The sequence below is a fragment of the Narcine bancroftii genome, chromosome 6, assembly GCF_036971445.1.
Source record: "Narcine bancroftii isolate sNarBan1 chromosome 6, sNarBan1.hap1, whole genome shotgun sequence".
In the NCBI taxonomy this organism is placed as follows: domain Eukaryota; kingdom Metazoa; phylum Chordata; class Chondrichthyes; order Torpediniformes; family Narcinidae; genus Narcine; species Narcine bancroftii.
The window spans coordinates 22,128,366-22,150,261 of NC_091474.1; the positions used below are offsets into that span (position 1 = coordinate 22,128,366).

General features: G+C 38.7%; 1 protein-coding gene across 3 annotated transcripts in view; it reads right to left on the minus strand.

The window, feature by feature from the left end:
• Positions 1-19,877: 19,877 nt before the first annotated feature.
• actr5 (actin related protein 5) overlaps positions 19,878-21,896 on the minus strand; it is a 58,090-nt gene continuing 56,071 nt past the window's right edge. For all 3 annotated transcript variants that reach the window (XM_069884228.1, XM_069884227.1, XM_069884226.1), the window contains one exon: positions 19,878-20,202. In XM_069884228.1, the coding sequence (XP_069740329.1) occupies positions 20,017-20,202 (186 nt within the window). In that variant the 3' untranslated portion in view covers positions 19,878-20,016. The remainder of the gene's footprint in view (positions 20,203-21,896) is intronic.

Here is a 21,896-nt window from a genome sequence, read left to right on the forward strand (position 1 = left end):
TAGAGGAAGCAAGCAAGTGGCTGTTAATGACAATGAAGTCAATAATAAATGTCATAAATCCAAACCACTGTTGAAATAAAAGCAAGAAAAGAACTGGGAGAAAAAAAAGTCCCGCAGCCTCGGCTACCAAATAATTTATAATTCAAATGTGTGTAATCTTGATTTTTTTTTCCCTCCAAAGTAAGCAACAAATGAAAATTGAGAGGCTTCCAGAAGTGCATGGTCTCCACTGTATTAATTGGAATAACTTCAAAAGAAAGTGCAAGCAGAGTGGGGGAGGGAGGGGAGGGGGGGGGGGGGCACAATGAAACCATGTGGTGAAAATAAAATGGAGAATAGTGTGGGAAGAGGAAATTTTATCAAAATTTGGCTCAGACAGGCCCAGAACACCGGTTTTAATTTGTTTATTCATTTGTTATTTATTTTCTTTTTGTCTTGCTGAATTTTTATATACTTAAAATGTGCATTTTGTGGTTAAAGCAATAAAAATCTTTGCAAATAGAGCAACGCAAGGCATTAGTTGGGTCAGAGTTTTACAGCTGCGAAACTGGCCTTTCAGCCCAACTCATCCATACCACCAAGTTGTTGACCCAGTTGCCCGTATCAATCTAGCTCTAACCTATTTCATGAACCTGTCTGAAAGTCATAATTGCACTCACCTCTACTGCTGTCCTCCAGCTACTCATTTCCTATAATGTTTCATGCACTCTTTCCAGCTTAATTACGTCTTTTCTCTAACTAGGTGACCATAAACAATACACCTGTGGTCTCACCAACATCTTGTACAGCTGTGTCATGAGGCCCTAACTCATGCACTCAATGACCTGACTGATAATTGTTCCAAACACCTTTTTCATCACTTTATCTACCTGTGTTGCCACTTTAAGGGAAGTCTGTACCTGTAGCCCTAGTTCTTCCTGTTCTAGAACATATCCACAGCCTTATAATTTATGTGCAAGCCCTGTCCGAGCTTCATCTGTCAAGATGGAACACCCCACATTTGTCCAAATTAAATTCCATCCATCATTCCTTGGTCCATTTCTCTAGCAGATCTACATCCTGTTGTAATCTTAGATAACCTTTTACCTGACCACTATACGACTCATTTTGGTTTCATCTGCAAGCTAAACATGTTAATTATTTTGTTATCCAAATTGTTAAAATAGACAACAAACAACTGTGAACCCAGCTCCAATCCCTGTGTCACACCCCTGGCCACAGACCTCCAACGTTATAAACAACCCTCCACCAGAACTTTTCTCTTCTGTCATCAAGCCAATTTCAAATTCAATTGGCCTGTTCATATGGATCCCATGTGATGAAACCTTCTTGATGAGCCTACCTTGCAGGATCTTGTCTAAAGGTTTTTCTAAGTCCATTCAAGCTCCTGCCCTTGACAATCCTCTTCATCAGAGACACACAGGACACCATATATGCTGGAATCCAAAGATGAACACAATCGGCTAGATGAACTCAGCAGGACAAACAGCATTGGTGACAGAAAAATGGCATCCATCCAGGTGACAAGCCTCAATGACATCTTCCCTAAAGTGCTGTGAGAGGTCAGTTGCTGAAAGAATCAACTCCTGTCTCAGGAAGGACTTGGACCCACTTCACTTATCATCACAAGATGTCAACAGCAGATGCCATCTCGCTGGTCCTCTACTCGGCATTAGATCACCTAGATCGGACCAGCTAGACCAGATTGTTCCTCTTGGCTACAGCTCAGTGTTCAACACCAACATACTGGCAAGATTCCTGGACCAAGCTAAAGGGCCTGGGAATCTGTTCATCCCTCCGCAACTGGATCCTCATCATTGCAGATCGGCAACATCACCTCCTCACTATCAATACTAGCTGTGTGCTTAGTCCCTGATTCTATTCCTTTACACCTATAACTGTGCAGCTAAGTTAAGCTCCAACTCAAATCTACAAATTTACTGATGACACCACTATTGTTGACCATTTGAAATTATGATTCAGAGTACAGAATGGAGATCGATTGGATGGTGCTAGAATAACAATATTACTATCAACATTACCAAGGCCAATGCTCACTATTGATATTAGAAAGGAGTAGTCATGGACCTATCTGCATTGATGAGAAGGTGATGGAGAGAGTAGGAACCTTCAGGTCCCTGAGAATCTTCTCAGACCTTTCTTTGAGGTAGCTCATTGAAACAACCATGAAAAAGGCACATCAAATGCCTAGACTCTCTGAGGAGATTGGGTATGTTTTCAGATACTCTATGCAGTTTCTGGTTTTACAAGTGCCCAGGAATGCAGAAGGTAGTCATAGGCTCTGACCTCCTGCCCATTGCAGATATTCAATTTATTGTCATGTAGTAAAGGCAATATTACACAGAATTTGTTTTCATCTGCTGTAAAGCAGGTTTGCCATTGGCAGAAATTGCCTGAAGCGCCTCTACATCAGAGAAAGAGAAAGTGAATCCGTAGATTCACCTCCAGCCACACAGAGTCCAGCCCAAACCATTAACAATCTGAACCTCCAATACGATCAGGAACCCTTCAGCATCCTCGGCACCCTCTCAGTTCTGATACCCGGATGCAGCATATATGAGCCAACATCACCATTATCTTGATCAAAACCTGTTCTGTTACCTTTGGGTAGAAAGTACAAAAGCCTGAAAACCAACACCACTAGGTTCAAGAACAATTTATTTCTGATAGCTATCAGACTCTTGAACCCACTCTGGGTACACATATCATGGACTGTCTGCATTATTGCAAGTCACTTTTTGCACTAGGATTACTCTATTTATAATCTACCTTGTGTTTTATTTTAATTCAATTAGTTTACGATTATAGCTTTTCTTTCTAAAATTGATGTTTGGCTGCAGCAAGCAAGAATTTTGGGCTTATGTACATTGTAGAATAAACTCCTTACCAGACAATCTATCTTTGAGAAGACTGTTACAATCATCTTCCTTGAACTGCAATTGCTCGTTCTGTTACCTACAAACTTTGAATTGATCAATTATGTCCAAGTCACGACATTTAAATGCCAAACAAACAAGCAGCATTATCAACATTGTTCCTTGGGGGACTGTACCACACAAGTTATGAACATACAATCATTCTATCCCTTTGCTATTTCTCCACAGCTCCCTCTGTGGTAGCACTGACAGGATCCACCTCTTTGGTGGAAGTAAAGGCATTTGGAGTCTCAGCCAACCAAATCTTTCTTCAGTGACAAAATCATCTTTTGGGACCCTAATCACACAAATGATTGACTGCCTTTTTTTTAAAACCACTGGCACTTTGCATGGATGGGAAAGGGCCCTGATGCAGGGCCTTGAACAAAAATGGAGATCATTTCTTTGCCTTCACAAAAGCATTTGCTACAGTTCTTTTTTTAAGCATGGAGAAACTGGGTCATATGCCAGAACTCTTGAAGGATGGATTGCTCATGTGAACAACAATGATGTGTTTTTATACACAGAATGTATTAATTTGACCACCCTTTAAACAAAATCATGCATTTTGTATTTTTAAGATATTTTTATAAATTAATATGCATTTATATAAATTCAATAATGAAGAGGTGTTCAGTGGAGGAAATTTTTCTTGCAGTTGCTGTATGGAAGTCCCATCTCCTCGGATGCATCAGTGAAGGAGTAAAGCAAACGCTTGGAACTCGTCCTTCAAGTGCACACACAAATAAAGTGTTCTGCAGTCCTTCACATTTATCATTTAATGAAATAGTTCCCTTCTATTTCCTGCTAATTTATACTCAGTCTCTCTACCCCTCCCTTTTCAACTCTGCCCTATACTTAAGATTCATGGCTCCACACAGAATTACAAGACCAACATTGACAGAAGCCTTCTTTGACCCATTTTGATCTCATGTCTCGTTTTATCTATGCTGCTACAACCTCAAATCCCCTGCTTGTATCCCAAGTGAAACCATTATTATTCTGCAGCCAGACCATCACTTATGGATATATAACGTATAGAACCCAACAGGACAGTACAATTAAAGTACTTATTAAAGACCTCTAACACTTGTCTCCCAATCTTAACTCCCATCCACTAAAGCCAGATCTCAACAAGGAAGTTAGTCCTCCAACAGGGTATTTTTTTTTAAATTTTTGCTGTCATTTTTCTAGGCCAATTTGTTAATAATATATGCAAAATGTTCACAGATGTATCGATGTTGAGGGGCAGCATTATACCAAGGTAGATAAGACAATATTGGACAAACAGGGAAATGGATATTTCAAATCAACTTGTTGCAGCAAATGCTGAGAAGATACAAATATCTCCAGACAAAATTGTACTTCATTTGGTTTAAAGAAAGGAAGAGATTAAGAAAATAACAGGATTTAAGACAGATTAATCTTCAGGAGCCATAATTTTGACAGCCACTCAAATTGCTAAAAATCCTCCACATTTTTCTAGATTATGGGATTATGCCTTTGAACTGAACAATTCCACAATCATAAATTACTCAAGAAAGCAGGAAAAATATTTAATTTGCAATGAACATTTTTGTCCATCTTAAAGACGGGAGTCTACAATGCTACTATGTTAAGTTGTGGGGAGGTTACTGGAATGTATAATTGAGTGATAGAACATCAGCACAAAAGTTGGAGTTTTGTTTTGACACAAAATGCCATTGAGCTCATTAAGACTCTTATCAGCTTCAGGTACATTACTTTGGTTTGCCCCATTCCCCTGCCTTTTGCAATTTTCCCCCCAAGCTCCTATCTCAACTTTTGGTGTACTAATTGATTGATTTTCACACTGATACATATTCTAGACTTCCATTTTGCTTTCTAGACAGCTGGCAACACAAATTCCAGCATTGTTAACCATCTTTCACACTGGACCCTAGAGAGAGCAGCGGTCAGGCACCCAGCAAATTTTTTTTAAATTTTTCACACTATAAACCATATTGATCAAGATACATAGAGACATTTTTTCTTGAATATATACAGTGTCATTTTCTCCCCCTTCCCCCCTCCCTCACCCCCTTCCCATTTATTTGAAGTTCAATCTATAAGATACATTAAACCCGTTAAACAATACTTAATAAAAATAAACAAGAAATTTTACTGAGTCAGTTCTTTTCATTATCTTCTCCTTCTGTCATTTTAGGTGGTGGAAGTCCATGGTAGGATTTCTCTATTGTGTTTCATGTATGGCTGCCATATTTGTTTGAATATTGTGATGTTATTTCTTAAATTATGTTATTTTTTCTAATGGAATACATTTATTCATTTCTATGTACCATTGTTGTATTCTCAAGTTGTCTTCTAATTTCCAGGTTGACATAATACATTTTTTTTGCTACAGCTAGGGCTATCATAACAAATCTTTTTTGTGCTCCATCCAAATCGAGTCCAAATTCTTTATTTCTTATATTACTTAGGAGGAAGATCTCTGGGTTTTTTTGGTATATTGCTTTTTGTGATTTTATTTAATATCTGGTTTAGATCTTCCCAAAATTTTTTCACTTTCTCGCATGTCCAAATTGCATGAATTGTTGTTCCCGTTTCCTTTTTAGAGCGAAAACGTCTGTCTGATACTGTTGGGTCCCATTTATTTAACTTTTGAGGTGTGATGTATAGCCTGTGTATCCAGTTTTATTGTATCATGCGTAACCTCGTGTTTATTGTATAGTTCCGGAGCATAGCTTTTCCCATGTTTCATTCTTTATCTTTATGTTTAGATCTTGTTCCCATTTTTGTTTAGGTTTACCGTTTGTTTCCTCGTTTTCCTTTTCTTGCAGTTTGATGTACATGTTTGTTATAATTTTTTTAATTATTATTGTGTCTGTAATCACATATTCAAAATTGCTTCCTTCTGGTAACCTCAAACTGTTTCCCAATGTGTCCTTCAAGTAGGTTTTCAGTTGGTGGTATGCAAACATTGTATCGTGAGTTATATTTATCCTTCATTTGTTCAAAGGATAATAATTTATTTCCTGAAAAACAATTTTCTATTCTTTTGATCCCTTTTCTCTCCCATTCTCTGAAGGTTATCTATTGTGAAAGGGATTAGTTGATTTTGCGTCAATATTAGTTTTGGTAGTTGGTAATTTGTTTTATTCCTTTCTACGTGAATCTTCTTCCAAATGTTGAGCAGATGATGCAATACCGGTGAATTCCTTCGTTGCACCAATTTTTCATCCCATTTATATAGTATATGTTCAGGTATCTTCTCCCCTATTTTAACTAGTTCTAATCTAGTCCAATCTGGTTTTTCCCTTGTTTGATAAAAATCTGATAGGTATCTTAATTGTGCGGCTCTATAATAATTCTTAAAGTTTGGTAGTTGTAAGCCTCCTTGTTTGTACCATTCTGTTAATTTATCTAGTGCTATCCTCGGTTTCCCCCCTTTCCATAAGAATTTCCTTATTTTCTTTAGCTCCTTGAAGAATTTCTCTGTTAGGTGTATTGGTAATGACTGAAATAGGTCTTGTATCCTTGGGAAAATGTTCATTTTAATACAGTTTATCCTTCCTATCAGTGTTAGTGGTAAGCCTTTCCAATGCTCTAAGTCGTCTTGTAATTTTTTCATTAATGGATGATAATTTAGTTTATATAGATGGCCGAGATTTTTATTTAGTTGTATACCTAGGTATCGTATTGCTTGTTTGCCATCTAAATGGTGATTCTTTCTTAAACTTTGTGAAATCTGCATTATTCATTGGCATTACTTCACTTTTATTTGCGTTGATCTTGTACCCCGATACTTCTCCATATTGCTTCAATTTCCTATGTAATTTTTTATTGATATTTCTGGTTCTGTTAAGTATATTATAACGTCATCTCAAAATAGACTGATTTTATATTCCTTCTCTTTTATTTTTATCCCTCTTATTTTATTTTCTGTTCTTATCAGTTCTGCTAGTGGTTCTATAGCTAATGCGAACAGTGAGGGAGATAGTGGACATCCCTGCCTTGTTGATCTGCTGAAGTTAAATTGTTTTGATATATATCCATTTACTGTCACTTTCGCCAATGGCCCCTTATATAATGCTTTAATCCAATTAATATATTTCTCTGGTAGGCTGAATTTTTGTAATACTTTGAATAAATAATTCCATTCTACTCTGTCAAAGGCCTTCTCTGCGTCGAAAGCATCCGCTACTGTTGGAGCTTTATTTCCTTCTACTGCATGAATTAAGTTAATAAATTTACAAATATTGTCTGTTGTTCGTCTTTTTTAAATAAATCCAGTTTGGTCTAGATTTACTATTTTTGGTACATAGTCGGCTAATCTGTTTGCTAATAGTTTAGCTATTATTTTATAATCTGTGTTAAGTAGAGATATTGGTCTACATGATGCTGGTGCTAGTGGATCTTTCCCTGTCTTTGGTATTACTGTAATTATTGCTGTTTTGCATGAATCTGGTATGTTTTGTGTTTTATCAATCTGTTTGATTACTTCCAGGAGGGGAGGAATTAATAAGTCTTTAAATGTTTTATAGAATTCTATTGGGAATCCATCCTCTCCTGGTGTTTTATTGTTTGGTAGTTTTTTTAATATCTCCTATAATTCTTCTATTTCAAATGGTTTTATTAATTTATTTTGCTCCTGTTTGTAATTTCAGTAGTTCAATTTTAGTTAGAAATTCATCTATTTTGTCTTCTTTCCCTTTGTTTTCAGTTTGATATAGTTGTAGAATTCCCTGAAGTTTTCATTGATCTCCATTGGATTATATGCAATTTGTTTGTCCTTTTTCCTTAATGCCAATACCATTCTTTTAGTTTGTTCTGTCTTAAGCTGCCATGCTAGAATTTTGTGCATTTTTTCTCCAAGCTCATATTTGTTTTGTCTTCATTATGTTCTTCTCCACCTTATATGTTTGTAGTGTTTCATATTTTATTTTTTTGTCTGCCAATTCTCTTCTTTTAGTTGTATCTTCCTTTATTGCTAATTCTTTTTCTATATTTGTTATTTCCCTTTCTAACTGTTGTTTCCCGATTGTAGTCATTCTTCATCTTAGTTACATAACTTATTATTTGCCCTCTGATAACGCTTTCATTGCATCCCATAGTATAAACTTATCTTTCACTGATTCCGTATTTATTTCAAAGTACATTTTAATTTGTCGTTCAATGAATTCTCTAAAATCCTCTTTTAAGTAGCATGGAGTTTAATCTCCATCTATACATTCTTGGTGGGATGTCCTCTAGCTCTATTGCCAATAACAGGGGCAAGTGATCCGATAATAGTCTAGCTTTATATTCCGTTTTCCTAACTCTCCCTTGAATGTGGGCTGATAACAGAAATAGTTCTATCCTTGAGTATGTTTTGTGTCTATCCGAATAATATGAATATTCCTTTTCCTTTGGGTGTTGTTTCCTCCATATATCCAAAAGTTGCATTTCTTGCATTGATTTAATTATAAATTTGGTTACTTTGTTCTTTCTGTTAGATTTTTTTTCCCAGTTTTATCCATGTTTGAGTCCAAACTAAGGTTAAAATCCCCTCCTATTAGTATGTTCCCTTGCGTATCTGCTATCTTCAAAAAGATATCTTGCATAAATTTTTGATCTTCATTAGGTGAGTATACATTGAGTAAATTCCAAAATTCTGAAAATATCTCACATTTTATCATTACATATCTCCCTGCTGGATCTATTATTTCCTCTTCTATTTTGATTGGTACATTTTTATTGATTAATATAGCTACTCCTCTGGCTTTTGAATTATATGATGCTGCTGTTACATGTCCTATCCAATCTCTCTTTAATTTCTTGTGTTCCACTTCAGTTAGATGTGTTTCTTGTACAAATGCTATATCAATTTTTTCTTTTTTCAGTAAATTTAACAGTGCCCCCAGCAAATTTGAAGAGAGAAGAAAACATCACCTTGTAAGCCAGATATCCAACCATTGGGATTTCTGAATAGATGAGGAGTTTACACTATATACTTCCGAGAACAATGCTGAGAGACAATTATCTATTTAGTAAAGGGAAGGAGAGATGGGAACACAAGTACAAATAAATATTTGTTCCAGATACGTATCTCTGTCACAGTTCAGTTGACTGCAGATATTATTTCCCAGAAAATAAAACAGAGTTAAGTGGTTTTAATCCATAACAATCTGAGGAAAAACAACCAAGAGAGAAGTTAGTGCACTTGATTTCACTTAAAACAAGTTCCTGTTTACCGTACTTTGAGGAGTTCATGAGTACCTACTTTCAGGGAGAGTTCCAATAGATCCACAGGAGCAGGCCAACTCCCAGACGGCTCTCGTCTCAGCTGACAATATTGCTGGTGGAATTTTATCTCCCTGTACTTCTTTCCAGTAGAATGATACGTGTAACAGGCCAATCCACACAACCAAGTGGAATAAAATATCAAAATTAATTGGACTTTTATACTGATTATCATTGCACAGTAGCTCATCATTCCGAGAAGACATAGTTAAATGCAAGTCTTTCCATAGCAAGAGCCACAGAGTTAGTCTAAAATAAATTAAGGTCTTGCAGTTCTCTGGTTGTTTGGTTTTCCACACTGTACCAACCAAGTGAGGTAGCTTACCACAAATTTCATAAATATTTGTTCTGATATCCTCCCATGCAGATTGATGTTTTGTTACCATAGAGAGAAAATGCAAAACACCAAACACTCCAGCTTTAACTCATTCGAACTGGACTAGAAGCTAAAATTTCAACATCATTTATGGTTTAGTTTCATGAACAGACCCATGTAGAATTTGCCAAGATGTCCATTGGGCAATGCGGATAATCTGCATTTTTCATTCACCTTCAATTGCCTTTAAAATGACACTTAGCTGGACTATTTTGGAGAAGAGTTAAGATTTACAATGTTGGGAGTCTGGAGTCACCTAGATCAGTGGTTTTCAAACTGCCCCCCCAATCTCACATTCTACCTTAAGCAATCCCTACACCACAAGTGCTCGGTGATTAGTGAGGGATGGCTTCAGGTGGTATACGAGTGGAAAGAGAAAGGTTTGAAAACCACAGTTTTAATCGTCCCTAATTGATTCGTTATGTGCACAGTTTCATACCTCCAAAGGAAATGGGCCAATGGCAATTTTACTCAAGCAAAATATTTCAGACACAATTGGGTCTTGGGCAGGGATTCTCAGCCTTCCCTTCTCACTCACATCCCACCTTAAGCAATCTCTTACCAATCACAGTGCACCTATGGCATAGGGATGGCTTAAAGTGGAATGTGAGTTCAGGGGAGCAATTTGAAAACCACTGACCTAGGACAGCCAATTATCTTTCTTGAATCATATTACTGTAGATCATTAGAACCATAGAATATTATAGTACTTTTTGGCCCTTCTAGTCTGTGCCGATATTTGAGACACCAGTTCTGTAATCACCATCGATGATACTATATTTGAATTTTTTTTAAAAGTAATTAACCAAAGTTAACCTTCCCCATTTAATGGGATTCATAAACTTGTAATTATATCAGGCCTATTGATTACTCATCCAGTGACTCAATCACCATGCCATAGTATCCCCAGTATACCATAAATCAGTGGTTCTCAACCTTTTTCTTTCCACTCGCATACCACCTATTGCCATAGGTGCTCTGTAGTTAGTAAGGGATTACTTAAGGAGGTATGTGAGTGAAAGAAAAATTGTGAACCACTGCCATAAATCTTAAATCATGCACATTTTCTTAAAGCATTTGATTCAAATGCATGCAACTGATCCTGGGCCACAATCAGTTGGCAACTTATAAAGAAAACAAATCTAATAGCACAAAGTAGTGAAACACGAAAGTCTGCAGATACAGTGACTGCAGTAAAAACACAAAGCTAGTGAAATTCACCAGGTCACACAGCGTACTCGAAATAACAAAGGCAAAGATACATAACCAACATTTGGAGAAGAGTTAAGATTTACAATGTTGGGAGTCTGGAGTCACCTAGATCAATGGTTTTCAAACTGCCCCCCCTAATCTCACATTCCACCTTAAGCAATCCCTACACCACAAGTGCTCTGTGATTAGTGAGGGATGACTTCAGGTGGTATGTGAGTGGAAAGAGAAAGGTTTGAAAACCACAGTTTTAATCGTCCCTAATTGATTCGTTATGTGCACGGTTTCATACCTCCAAAGGAAATGGGCCAATGGCAATTTTACTCAAGCAAAATATTTCAGTCACAATTGGGTCTTGGGCCCTTCAAGGTATGAGCAAAATGTAGGCAGGTACCCAAATAAAATGGTGGGGGTGAGTGGTAGGGGGAGGAGCACAGTCCCACAGGCAAGGGAAGGTGGGCGGGATAGTTTTAAAAAAAATAAAAGCATGCCTTTGTTACGACGCTCCATAATCCTGCAACAAAATTAGTGGAATATTCATCATTGTGGATACAATTCTGCTCTATTATGGTCAGCATAATTTTGAAGGGGAAAATGGTAACATCCGAGTGAAATGAACAGTCACCAAAATTAGTTTTCCCACACAGTCACAGAAATCATTTATTTTAGATTACTTGGTAAGGTGAATTAAACCAAACAACCTGCCCGTGGTCATAATTAAAGCTGCTTATTTTGATATTTTAAAAAAACCTTCATGCTCCAATGGAGGGCAGATGCTGGGTCTCTACCCCAGCAACTCATTGTACACAACTCATGACAGTGTCACATTTCCCATATTTTTTTGTGACAGAGGTGGAGGCCAGCACTTGTTTTCTAACATTTCTGTTAAATCCCTGGAGGTATTGAAATGATGATAAAAGGCACTGAATAAATGGAACTTGTTATGCAAAGCAGACAAAATGTTCCAATAAGGGAACAAGATTGTAGCTCAAGGCCCAGAGAACAGAAGGACCTAGAAACCTTTTATTATTCTTGTTTCATGTTAAATCTGGTGAGGAAGCTTTCAGCTATTAAAGATTGATTGGTAATTATGAGTGCCCTGAGGCACAATTTGTTAAGAAAATGGATCACAAAAAAAACCCATAGTGGGGTCAAAGCAATCAATTACACTGGACAAAGATTCCCCCCCACCCCAAAAGGTTTGCTTCCTGAAAAAAAAAGATTAGAAATTATGGGAACTTGAAGTTGAGCACAAAGATAATTTCAGATTTGCTGTATCATGTAGAAAGTTGGAGAAGCATTAAATTAAATTTTTTTCAATTTATCATGTTTAATCGCATAATGATGCTGACACACTGTGTTAGTTCAAATGACCTAAAAATGTTTTGCCACTAATTTTCATTTGTATGTCTCTCATGTCAGTGTCCAACAACTGTCGGCCAGCATTTATAGATTCCAGTTGCCCCCATATCACTTTTCCATGGTCGCAACGTCCTGGTGAAACCTTTCACCATGTTTGTCACTGACGGCACCAAGACCGGCAGGGGAGAAGTCCAAGTGCGAATGTAGAAAATGAATTTTCAATTACATGTTGCACTTTGTTTGAAGTAGAGTTAAAACATGAAAGGAAATCACAAAAAAAGGTTATATCTAAAAAAAAAATCCATGATAGGAAATGTTTAATGTGATTCTCGTGATCAGCAGCCAAAATTCCACAAATCACACCCAAAAGTGTTCAGGGAGCAAAATGTTCATTACCCATTGGTTATTGGTTATCCAAAGCAAGAACATGAGTAAACTCTTAGTCAAAATCTTCTGGGGAAATTCCAGTTGTTTTTATCTGATTTCCACTGAAAGCAAAAAATATTTCCTGTCACAGAAAGAGTACAAATTAAAGCATAGAGCTCTGAGTGAGATGATTGGCCTGGATAAAACAAAGAGGAAAGATATTATGAACGAATGTCTTCCTGTACACATGCCGAGTGAATTATAGCATTTTCCATTTCTCAATTACAACTAATAACAAAAATAGTTATTTGTAGGGTAACGGGGAGTTTACCATCATTTTGCATTTAAAATGTATGGTTTATATTCTCAGTAGGGTAATGATGACAGAGGATCACTATCTGCTTTTTTTAATCTCTCTTCCATCCATCTTGCATCCGGATGTGCTCTATGTTCCCAACCAGCTCCTGAAACACTGCCTGTTCACCCATGACACAACAGCAGAAACTGTCAAGTTCTCAGCAGTGCTGCCCTGTGGATGACAACTGAATCTCCATTAAACTCTTGCCTCCACACTGCAACGGCTCAAAAAGCACGAGAGTCATTCCTAGCAAACTGGGTTCCTTGGTCACCATGAAAAGGGAAGGAAAGGCAGTATTTCACCACACATCTCTCTTATGGCCTGGTGAAGTGGAATAGAAATATAGTAAAAATCCTAAACTTCAGACTGCTCAAGGATTAGGTCAGTCCAATTTTCTCTGGATTCTTGGGCAGCGCTTTCAAAATTCAAATTTAAGGAGAATAAACAAGTGAATTTTGATAGTTCATTATCAAAAGTTTTTCCATATAAAATACAAAGTACAAAAAAACGGAATAAATATTTTTTCCTTACATTTCTGCAACTTCTCCTTGGTTGCTTGTTGCCACTGTGCATCTGTGCTTATGCATGCCCACAAAAACTGAGAGATTACAAGAAGTCCAGGTTCTTGGATGGTTCGGATTTCTCGCATCCGGACTTTTGGACTTTTATTGTAGCCCACCGACTGGCAAGCATTAGCTACTCTGTTCAAGGAGTAAGAAACTTGGCTTTTTTTTTTAGTGAAACCAAAGGAGCAGGCCATATGCCTGCATAGCTGAAGTAAGCCTGGTTTGTACACACAGCTGGGTGTACCTCAACTCACATGACCCACAGGGAAAGCTGGAGCCAACTTTGAAGTTCCCCCTTCAAAAGGAAATTCCTTTCTCAATAACTTGTATTGATTTGGTTTATTTTCCCCAGAGGTGAGTCACCTAAATCTGCCACCTATATCACGAAAGGTTTTCCACTAACTGAAGCAGCCATTAGCTGCCTTGGAAATTAAGTCCACTTTGTCTCACCCGATCACTTTTTCGTCTGCTTCTGCCTAAAAGAACGGGAAACCGACAAGGCGAGAAAAAAGGTTTTCAGTTAACAAATGACATTTCTTTCCAAACACATTATGGACAAAGCTGCATTTCTCTAGCACTTCTGTGTTTTCACATGAAAACCATTTTCCTAATCATTTACATTTTGTCAGCTCTCAATCACATTTGTATTTTAACTCCCAATATGCTCTAACTTCCTTTGTGGTATCTCACCAAAAGCCTTTCAAAAAAAACTAAATACAGTAAAAATCCCCATTATCTAGCATTCAATCAACCAGAAACGCAAAAGGGTTAGGGTTATATGCTCCGAAGCATCACATAACCCCTTGGTGAAGATGGGAGCAAACATTCAGCCAGCGGCCACCCCCCCCGCCCCAGCAGCTGTTTAAATAAAGTTCCAATAGAGCTGTGTTTGAATAAAATGCTGGCACCCAGAATGAAGAACCAGCCATTGCCACTTGCTGCTGGGGAAACTCTCCCAAAGTGTCTCCCCATCCCTGCCTGTCAAGTCTTTATTTGTATGTTATAAAGTATATTAGTATGACTTTATCTGTAAACTTGGAGGAGGGGTGTGGGGTTAATTATCATGGTGGCATGGTTAGCGAGGCGGTTACGGGAATTATGTGATTATAGTGAACTTTGCATAATTAAAGATGGCAATACTGATATTTTTTCCAAGTTATTTTACATTTAGCACTGACTTTTGACATTTAGACAGTGTATTCTTAAGTCTTAGACACTCATATTCATGAAACACTCATATTCATGAAACAATATTTGTCTATTTATTTGTAGAGAATGAAATACATGTCCTGCATTTGTATTGTTTGTCTGTATGTGTACTATATCTGGTTGTAGGTCTGTGTGTTTCACACCGAGGACCAGGGGTTTCGTTATTAATAGACAATAAACTTGACTAGTTAGGCACTGGAAGAGTGGGTCTCAGTCAACTAGAAAATTAGCATCCTTGATCCCCTTAGATGCCGGATTTTTACTGTACACACCTACTGGCTTCCCCTTCTCTCTGTCATTAGTGGCATCTTCAAAGAGCTACCATCTACATTTCCTCAAGAAAGATTGCCTGCAAGCTAATATTCGCTACCACTATGTGCATCAGCCACTCTTGGTATCCAGCCTCTCACAGGCACTCCCCAAGTTTGAAAAATTCAAGAATTTTTTTGTCATGTAATAAAACAGATGTAATATTAGACAAAATTGCATTTGGTCTTCCACAAGGCAAAGATTTGCCATCAGCAGAAACTGCTCGCCACCTGTAACAAGTCAGAGAAAGAGAAACAAAAGAGAGTCCATTCAGAGTCACTTGAGAGTCCGTGGATTTGCCTTCAGCGCTCCATCAGACTTCAGTCTAAACCATCAGAAACCCAAGCTCCAGATCTAAACCTCCAACACGATCAAGAAGTCTTTATCTCCCAAGGCCCCTTGGTACCCTTTCATTCCCTCCACTGCTTTCTGTCCAAATTAAAGCATGCTTGTTTGTTAACACTGAATAGCTCTGATGGAAAGAGTGTGACATCAACTATTAATCTTCGTATCTCTCACTAAAGATGCTGCCTGACCTGCTGAGTGTTTCCAGCATTTTGTCTTTATTTCAAACTTCTACCATCTGCAATTTTTTTTTTTAAACATTGTGCATTATGGACTAACCTGGCTCAGAACCTCCAGGGCCTGCAACTTAAGTCAGTTTTGATCAATCAGGTGGCAAATTAGCCATTGTGATTATTTCATATGGTTGTAAAATGAAAAGACAGTGAAGTGAATCTGGACTGGAATTTCCATATTCACATATCAAAAGGGGAACAATCCAAATCTGTGGTCTAAAGCAGCCATTCACAACTTTTTTTCAGCTATGGGTCCCTTAGGACTCTGCTCAAAGTTTTTGGGCCCCTTTTTTGGTAAACAAGTTTCTTATGGAGTTCTACCAATTACGTAAATATACATTTAAATATTTATGTGATGTGAGGCTTTTACTTAAAATGTGTTGTGGCCCCCAGGAGGGTAATAGGGTCCTTGTTGAAAATGGCTGGTCTAAAGGCAAATGAAAACCTGCATATATAATGGATTTAACCATAAGCAAAAATGAATATGCTATTCAATCTAAGTCTCTCCAATACAGTGCTTATGAGGTATTGAATGATCAATGTTTCCAGATGCATTAATTTTGGGGTCTAATGAAGACATTTTCATTTCTGTCACTTTCAGAAAAATTACAGTAAAACCTCTATTACCTGGAATTCAAACAAGTGGCAAAAAAAATAAACAAGTTAAAAAAAAATACGGAAATTTAAAATTGGCGTGCTTCGCCATTAACTTGTCAACCACACAATACGCAATCTCAAGCAATCAGAAAATTCTCTTAGACGGTATCTATCAATGCCAAAGATGCCGGATACCAGGGTTTTTTTTTTACTGTACTTCAGTGGAGTACTCCAAGTATTGTTCATGCCAGAATACTGGAAACACAATGATCAATTTGTGCACAGCACAACTCACCAACATTATCAAGACATTCATCAGGAACAGTCTTTACAAATGGTGACTGCACGATAATGTTGCCCTTGATACCAGTGCTATGCCGATTATTCTTTGAAATAGGACCGCTTCTCATCAATGAGCTGATGTGGTCTCAAACCTTTTCCCCAAGACTTTTCCCACCGTTCTGCACTGAAGGTGAGGTTTTTGTGCATTTGCCTCCAGAGTGAGACTTCAGTACCAAAGCTTAATATTTGAGAGCAAGCGTTACTAAACCAAAGCTGACATAAATTCTTTGCAGATGAGCTTCTAATGTTCAACTTGCAGCATCAAAAGATACACTTTGCAAACTGACAGTATTCACTCTCAAGAACCACTTCTACTCTCTTATTCTCCAGCCAGGATTTTGTAGCTTTTGATGAATTTGTTATGACAAGAGCTTGTATTTCAGATGTATCAGTCTGAAAGATTGCCAATAATTCTGACATAAAAGTCAGGCTTCTCTCCCTTGGGGGCCTTGAATTATTTCACCAGATGTTTCTTTTGTTCTTGCACTTTTTTTTTAAACTTTTTTTTCATCTTTCAATGAATGGATGTGCCAACAGATAAATTACTTTGAGCTCAGTTGGAAGCATTCTTGGCTTAGAAGGTTGTTGGATTGAAGACCCACTCCGGAATTTAGAGCACAGAGGTCGTGGCTGGGCCTCTCCTCTATCAAAAATGCCTAATGATCCAAACACACTTTTTAAGGGCATGGGAGTTATCCCAAGTGTCCAGGTAAATCAGAATCATTTAACAACTTGTGGTCAAAGGACCCACACAGGCTGCAGTCTGCTGGAGAGTGGCTCATGTGAACCAGGATTTAAGAGGTTGCAGAAAGCAAGAGGATCTCCTGAAGAGCTTCAGGTGCTGAGGGCTTCCTGATCGTATCAGAGGTTTGGATTTGGAGCTCGGGTTGCCAATGCATTGAACAGGTGTCTGTGCATCTGCAAAGGCTGCAGGAGGCAAATCCACAGGCACTCAGTGACTCTGAAGGGACCCTCTTTTTCCAACTGTTGGGGCGCTGGGCCATGCTCATGGCGACTCTATGTTTGCCTTACGGCAGACAAAAGTTGAAGTATATCATGTACATGTTTATGTATTATTACATGACAAGAAAAGAAACCTTGAATCTTGAAGTTGTTCCGACAGCATCGAGTCCACGCTGCTGAAGATCCAGCTGCGCTGGGTGGGTCACGTCTCCAGAATGGAGGACCATCGCCTTCCCAAGATCGTGTTCTATGGTGAGCTCTCCACTGGCCACCGTGACAGAGGTGCACCAAAGAAGAGGTACAAGGACTGCCTAAAGAAATCTCTTGGTGCCTGCCCCATTGACCACTGCCAGTGGGCTGATCTCGCCTCAAACCGTGCATCTTGGCGCCTCACAGTTCGGCGGGCAGCAACCTCCTTTGAAGAAGACCGCAGAGCCCACCTCACTGACAAAAGGCAAAGGAGGAAAAACCCAACACCCAACCCCAACCAACCAATTTTCCCCTGCAACCGCTGCAACCGTGTCTGCCTGTCCCGCATCGGACTTGTCAGCCACAATCGAACCTGCAGCTGACGTGGACTTTTACCCCCCTCCATAAATCTTCGTCCGCGAAGCCAAGCCAAAGAAAGGAAGAAAGAAATTAGACATAGAACACTATAGCACAGTACAGGCCACTCAGCCCATGATATTGTGCCAACCTATATATTCCCTCCAAAAAGAAAACCCTCCCTACTTCATAACCCTCTTTTTCTTCCATCCAGGCACCAGTCTAGTAGTCTCCTAAATGCCCCTAATGTTCTAGCCTCCACCACCATCCCTGGCAATGCATTCCAGGCACCCACAACTCTGTAAACAAACAAATTCACCTGATGTCTCCTTTCCTTTCACAATCATCAGCACACTATGGTTGAGGGAGCTTGTTATGTAAAAATTGGCTTCCATTGATTTCTAACAGTAAGAGTACTTCATAACGTCCAAATTTATAACAAAAGGGAGATCATTTGGCTCATTGTATCAATTCTGGGCAAAAATTAAACTTATTCATGCTATTGCTGTATCTCACTCTATCTGCTGTCTTACAATTCTAGCACACTGAGCAAGATGACTTTTTCCTCTGCCATTCCCCAAGAGATCTTCATCTGCCAAAGGAATTCCACCTTTCCTGTTCATCTTGTCTAGTCCTCTTGAAATTTAACATCATTTACAGTTCCCTTCAGCTTCATATTTCCAAATGTAACTAACCATAGGCTGGGCAATAATATCCTTGTATCATCCAATCATGTCAACTTTCTTAAGTCTTTTGCATTCTCTAATGCATCCTTTCTGTCGCACTGTGACCAGAATTGTACACAATTCTCCAGCTGTGGGCCTAACTCTTTCATGCCATCATGATCTCCCCGCCTTCATGACATCAGGCAACAAAGTACTTTGTATCCCTTCTTAATCATCTTATCAACCTAATATCACCAAGGAGGCATGGACATGTGTTGCAAGATCCCTCTATTCAGCTCCACTTATCATTTGTTGTGCATCCCCTTGTCTGGTTTGCTCTTCCCAAGTACATTACTGCCAGAATGAATATTATTTGCCATTTTATTTTAATTCACCTGGCCAGCTTGCTGCTTGCTGCCTACAACCTTCAAGGGTGCCTACCTTCATGACCAAAACACGATAAGAAAGCAACGTGGCACTGAACCACATCACAACCATAGTCTTCCAGACATTCAAACTTGTATTTCATAAGAACTTGAGTAACAGAAGCAGCAATTGGCCATTTTATTAAGCTGAGCTCTTCTTTAAACATGACTGTACCTAAACTTTTACCTCAACTCATTTTGACACCCTAACCCAACATCCCTTGGTTCCTTCGTATCGATAGATCTATCGATATTGATTTTATTGCACTCAACATTGAGCCTCCTCAGCCATCTGGAGTGGTGAATTCCAAAGATTCTGCACACTGTGGATGAAGAGATTTCCTCTCAGTTCAGTCCTGAATTGGCCATATCTAATTTTGTGATCATTTTCTACATATTCCAGCAAGGGGAAAACATCAACTCCACATCTGCCCATCAAGCCTCGCTAAGGAATTTGGGCGTTTCTATATGAACGTCTCTCATTCTTCCCACTGAAGAGAAGATGAGCCTGTCTGACATCTTCATCTTTCTGATGCTCTGCAGTTGTGAAAGATATCATAAATATTTTCTTTTGTGAAAGGTTTTGCTTGGGTGAAAACAAGGTGCTGACAATGCAAAATGACTGTAATGCACAGGGGCAGAATTAGGCCATTCAGCTCATAGAGTCTGCTCTGCCATTAGAATAGTGGCTGATGTATTTTTTTTTCCTCAATCCAGAGGCAAAACCTCCACGTTACTGAATAGACATCAATGTACTGATAGTACACAATGCAAGAAAAAATATCATGTTCAAAAAATTGAATCTATAATACAGTTCAAATGGGAGTCTTTACCATTCAAAATAAGGGTCTTCCAGATAAAAGAAACATCAAGAAGGACCAGGATGCGAACTTGACAATCGACTTCAATGGTCTCTCTCATTTTGTACAAAAGCCCTTAACAGTGCAATTACACTGGTTTTGTCAGGGTCATTGGCACATACATGTTAGAAGCAGCATGTTCACTCAAATACTCTCCTCCCTTCTCTTCATAGTCAGCCAGTGTAATCCAGCCCTCCGTTTGCTCCTTGTGCTCAACCGCCCAATCGCGTGCACCAAACCAGGCATCCAGAACAGGGCTGGAAGCAAGGACCACCTGAAAGACACAAAGGTCCCATATCAATATGTAGCAGTTCTGTGTAATTCAGGAGAAGTAGAAAGGTACATTTATGAACACTCATTCTTGGGGAAAAGGTGCAAGAATGTGAAAATGCACACCAACAGGCTTAGGGCTTAAAGAGTTTTTTTTAAATGCTGCCTTCAGGCTTCTGAATGAACCCCATAGCAGTGCTGTCCTTATTTGGGTGCTGCCCAATCTACCTATTCAATGTAGTCGTATACTCTAAATTATGAACAGAGATAACTGATTGCTCAGTTTGCAGAAGAACCCTTCTCACTGTTCTAGGTATTTTGTGACAAAAAACTCATCATAGCTTTTGTTTTCAGAAGATACCGCTGAATGTGCAAGATTACGTGATTGAGATGTGTTCACCAAGAACTCCTCTCTCTCAAATTTGTTCATAATTTCCTCAAAAGACCTGCCTCTCAGGTTGTAGGCTTTGAAGTATCTAGAATTGTTACACATGTCAACAATAATTTGGCAATCTTGATTCTGACCGATACAGGTCGAGCAATAATTCCTGTGTAGTAACATCCAAAAAGTAACCCCAATTTAATTTTTTTTTTAAAAAATGACTGGTCAGGCATACTGTAATTACACAGAAGTTTAATGCAATGGAGTTTTTGTCATACACTACTGCAACAGGCCCTTCTGCTCATCTGTTCCAGATCAAGATGGGCAGCATAATTAGCGCAGCAATTAACACAATGCTGTAATTATGCCAGCGATCGGTACCAGGGTTCGAATCCCATGCTGTCTGTAAGGAGTTTGTATGTTCTTCCCATGTCTTCGTGGGCTTCCTTGGGGAGCTCCAGTTTCCTCCCACCTTTCAAAACATACTGGGGGTGTAGGTCAATTGGGTGTAAATTGAGCAGCACGGACTTGTGGGGCAAAATGGCCTGTTGCTGTGCTTTATATCTAAATTTTAAAAAAACTAAAATAAATCAAGTTGTCCATCTAAGCAAGCCCCATTTGCCTGTGTTGGACCCACATTCCTCTAATCCTTTATTGCCCCTGGACCTGCCCAGGTGTTGTGGTAATATGCATCTTGACCATTTCATCTGGCATCTGTTCCATATGCTCACTACCCTCAGTGAGAAAAGTTGCCTCTCAGCTACGTTTTAAATCCTGCTTCCCCCTCTAGTTTTAGACTCTCTTACCCATCGACTGATCACAAGCATCCTTCAATCGGACCAATTTGCTCCAAAAGAAAAAGCATAGCAACACACAAGTCTCCTAGGAGGTGATACCAATACAAGATGCTCTCATATTTTCAGAGGGACCCAGGTGAATATTATAGTGTGTTCTTGCTCCACGTTTCTAGAAGCTCGAAAACAATTCACTTTAGTGAGCTCCATGTACCTTCTACTTTGTGCAAATACTGACTGTTTACCAGAGCAATGTTTTGCCAATTGTTCAAATACTCTGTGCTTGGCTGGTGCCAGTTATAAATTCTTCTGTTTTTTTTCCTCTGGGGTTACCTTTCAGAAAATATACAAAATCATGTGGGGCATAGATAACAGAATGATCTTTTTCTCCCCCAGAGAAGAGTCTAAAACTAAGGGCCATAGATTTACAGATAAAGGAAGAAAGCGATGCTAGAGAAACTCCGGTCAAACAGTATCCATGGAGAGAAATGGTCAATGACTCGCATCTGGACCCTTTTAAAA